At 44.2% G+C, this 3,510-nt stretch overlaps 1 protein-coding gene across 1 annotated transcript; it reads right to left on the bottom strand.

The window, feature by feature from the left end:
- Positions 1–2,190: 2,190 nt before the first annotated feature.
- LOC133825586 (uncharacterized) lies at positions 2,191–2,676 on the bottom strand. The gene has a single exon (XM_062258506.1). The coding sequence runs from the start codon at positions 2,674–2,676 to the stop codon at positions 2,191–2,193; it is 486 nt and encodes a 161-aa protein (XP_062114490.1).
- Between the last annotated feature and the right edge of the window lie 834 nt (positions 2,677–3,510).

Raw genomic sequence — 3,510 nt, 5'->3', positions numbered from 1 at the left:
ATATTTAAACTGTAATAAACATGGGATCCCATAAGAAAGTAGAGTTAAAATAAGTTTACAGACTCTAAAAAATACATGAGTATTCACTAGCCATACTAAGGCAAAACAGACAGTCTTCAGGTTTCATGTCCTCGCCCAGACCTCAACCGTGGCAGCCGAGCACCTGGCTATGCACATTCCGCTCGCTGAGCTCTCCAATCAAGGCTGGTCTAATCTGCCATTGCCTTTACCTGCACCACGTAGCACCCGTGATCCAATGCCCAGCAAGAAAAGATTTTAAACAACTCAATCAATGAAAACAGACAATTAATTCATTAAGCATGTATTCCCATCAGATAATCCCCAACAGATATTCATCGCATATAATCCGATTCAAGATACATTCTGTCACATATAACACTCATATCACATAATATTCAAGGCTGGCGACTTAGGCTGCACCCTCTGTTTAACCCACTGACTCCAACCCGCTTAAACCGAGCTCAGTGCATAATAAGCTATCCTCGGCTACCAGTGGCCGAGCCGCGCCCTGTGCACAAGTGAAACCCTTGGCACCCTTAGGTCGTTGGTTCACTAAATGGCTTGCATGGCATAATACCATCTTTTCAAGCATTTACAGTAGGGAGCCCTTAGTCCCGTCACATATATTCAACCAGGTACAGTTTTCTTACCTTTAGTCTGTGCAATTATTGAGTTACGAGCAACGCCTCTCAAGCACGATCCGTTCCCGAGCCTAAGCCTTTATCACCTAGTCACAACCAAAGTACAGGGTTCCATTAATACTCCAATATAGGTTTCTAGTTACAAAACTAACTCCTGGGATTCCAAATTCCACCAAGCACGGTGGTGAAACCAAACCCGAGCACACTAGACCATTTTCCCGTGCCTAAAACCCTCAAAACCTCATGTGTGCAACCAAGGGCTGCGGACCCTGAAGCCTAGCCGTGGCCCTTCCCCAAAATAGAACCAACACCACCCCTGAAGGAGGACACGCGCCGCGACCCTTGCTTTGGGCGCCGCGGCGCTTGCCTTTGGCCGAGCCTCCTTGGCTCCTTTGCATGCTAGGGCCGCAGCGCTCTATAACAGAGCCGCGACCCTCCCCTTCGAACCCATAATTCACATCATTTCAAAGTTCAAAACCTCAGCCACAACCACCCTTAAGCTCCCTACTTCAACACCCAACAAATCCAACACCTTTAACATGACTTAAACAACTTAATTCCACAGAAAACTCAACCCAACACACACTAATCTTCACTTTTCAATTTCTGAAACTCAAGAGCTATAAACATTCAAACCAGCCATTCAAACCCAATCTAAAACCTCTAAACCATGAGTTGAAAGTTACCTCTTCTGTTGAATCACCTCACCAAGCCAAAGCCAAGCTAACTCTCCAAGTTTCCTCCTTAATTCTGCCTTAAGACATCAAAACCATGTTTGCTTCAAAACTTGACCAAAACCCAGCTAGAACTCAAAATTCAACCATATAAAAGAAGATTAGATGCTTACCTTAATCCCTGTTTTAGTTCTTGATTTACTCCTGAGCTAAACCTCCAAATCCTCACCACAAATCTCAGAAATTCCAGCTTGTTCCCCTTAAGTTCTCTGTGTTTTTCCTTCCCTTTGTTTTCCTTGAGAGTGAGAGAGAGCTGAGGTAAAAGTTTTAGTCGGTTTGTATTTTTTAAAGGCTTCCTTATGTATATCTCACTCATTAAGTTAATCCCGAGGCTTGGGGTGCCGGAACCGTCCCCGAGGCAAAATGATAAAATCTCCCAATATTCCCGCCTCTACATCCTAACCTCAAATATATCTCCATATATTTATTTTCATGACCCGATAGTCCAAATAGCTACCTGCTATCTAAAAATACCCTTGACTTATCCAAAGTCATATCTTAAGTCCCGTTGTGAATTTTTCCGCTATCTGACCCTAGAATCGTCTTGATTCGTGCTCTGCGAACCTGTCCACATAATAATGTGGTTCTCACATATATCACATATTTATTTCATATCACATTACCACATAATATCATCAATTATCATATAAACATTACTAAACATATAATTACTCATTATATCACAATTATTCCATTAATGCCCTCCTGGCACACTAATTAAGGCCCTTAAGCCTTATTAGCGATTTTGGGTCGTTACAACTATCCCCTCCTACTGAGAATTTCGTCCTCGAAATTTACTTGAATAACTCGGGATACTGATCCCGCATCGCCGTCTCTAACTCCCAGGTCGCTTCTTCGACCTTGTTATTCCTCCATAACACTTTCACTAACGGAATCGTCTTATTCCGCAGAACTTTGTCCTTCCGGTCTAAAATCTGAACTGGTCTCTCCTCATAGGACAAGTCCGTCTGCAGCTCTAAGTCCTCATACCTTAACACATGTGTTGTATCAGAAACATACTTCCGCAACATAGAGACATGGAACACGTTATGAACTCCTGATAGAGACGGTGGCAAGGCCAGTCTATAAGCCACCTGCCCAACCCTCTCTAAAATCTCAAAGGGTCCAACAAACCGAGGGCTCAGCTTGCCCTTCACTCCAAACCTCCTCACACCCCTCAACGGTGAAACTCGCAGAAACACGTGGTCCCCAACCTGGAACTCCACGTTCCTACGCTTAGGATCAGCGTAGCTTTTCTGTCTCTTCTGCGAGACAAGCATCCTAGCTCGAATCTTTTCAATGGCCTCATTAGTCTTCTAAACCATATCTGGCCCCAAATACCTTCTCTCACCCTTCTCATCCCAGTGAATAGGCGATCTACACTTCCTTCCATATAACATTTCATAAGGAGCCACTCCAATCGTGGACTGATAACTGTTGTTATATGAAAACTCAATCAATGGAAGGTACTTACTCCATGAACCCTCAAAGTCAATCACACATGCTCTAAGCATATCCTCCAATACCTGAATCGTCCTCTCAGACTGTCCATCAGTCTGAGGATGAAAAGTTGTGCTAAACTTCAACTGAGTCCCCATGGCTCTCTGTAAAGCTCCCCAGAACTTAGAGGTAAAGATAGGGTCTCGATCAGATACAATAGACTTTGGAACCCCATGGAGACGAACTATCTCCCTCACATACAGCTCTACATACTGTTCCACGGTATAAGTTGATCTCACTGGTAGGAAATGAGCTGACTTGGTGTATCTATCCACTATCACCCACACCGAGTCATGAAGTTCAACTGTTCTGGGTAATCCTCCCACGAAATCCATCGTAATATCCTCCCACTTCCACTCTGGGATACCCAAAGGCTGAAGCAACCCCGCTGGTCGCTGATGCTCAGCCTTAACCTGCTGACATGTCAAACATCTAGATACATACTCAACTACATCCTTCTTCATCCCGGGCCACCAGTATAATGTCCGTAGATCCTGATACATCTTCGTGGTACCTGGATGAAGTGAGTATGGCGTAGTGTGAGACTCATCCAATATCTCACGCCTAATTCCCTCATCCGCCGGAACACATATCCGTCCCTGATATCAGAGCAA

This window comes from Humulus lupulus, chromosome 3 (genome assembly GCF_963169125.1).
Source record: "Humulus lupulus chromosome 3, drHumLupu1.1, whole genome shotgun sequence".
NCBI lineage: Eukaryota > Viridiplantae > Streptophyta > Magnoliopsida > Rosales > Cannabaceae > Humulus > Humulus lupulus.
This window is presented reverse-complemented; position numbering and strand designations above follow the sequence as displayed.

Bases quoted from the DNA above. Each gene is read 5' to 3' on its own strand.
- LOC133825586 (XM_062258506.1), bottom strand. From the start codon at position 2,676: ATGCTTGTCTCGCAGAAGAGACAGAAAAGCTACGCTGATCCTAAGCGT.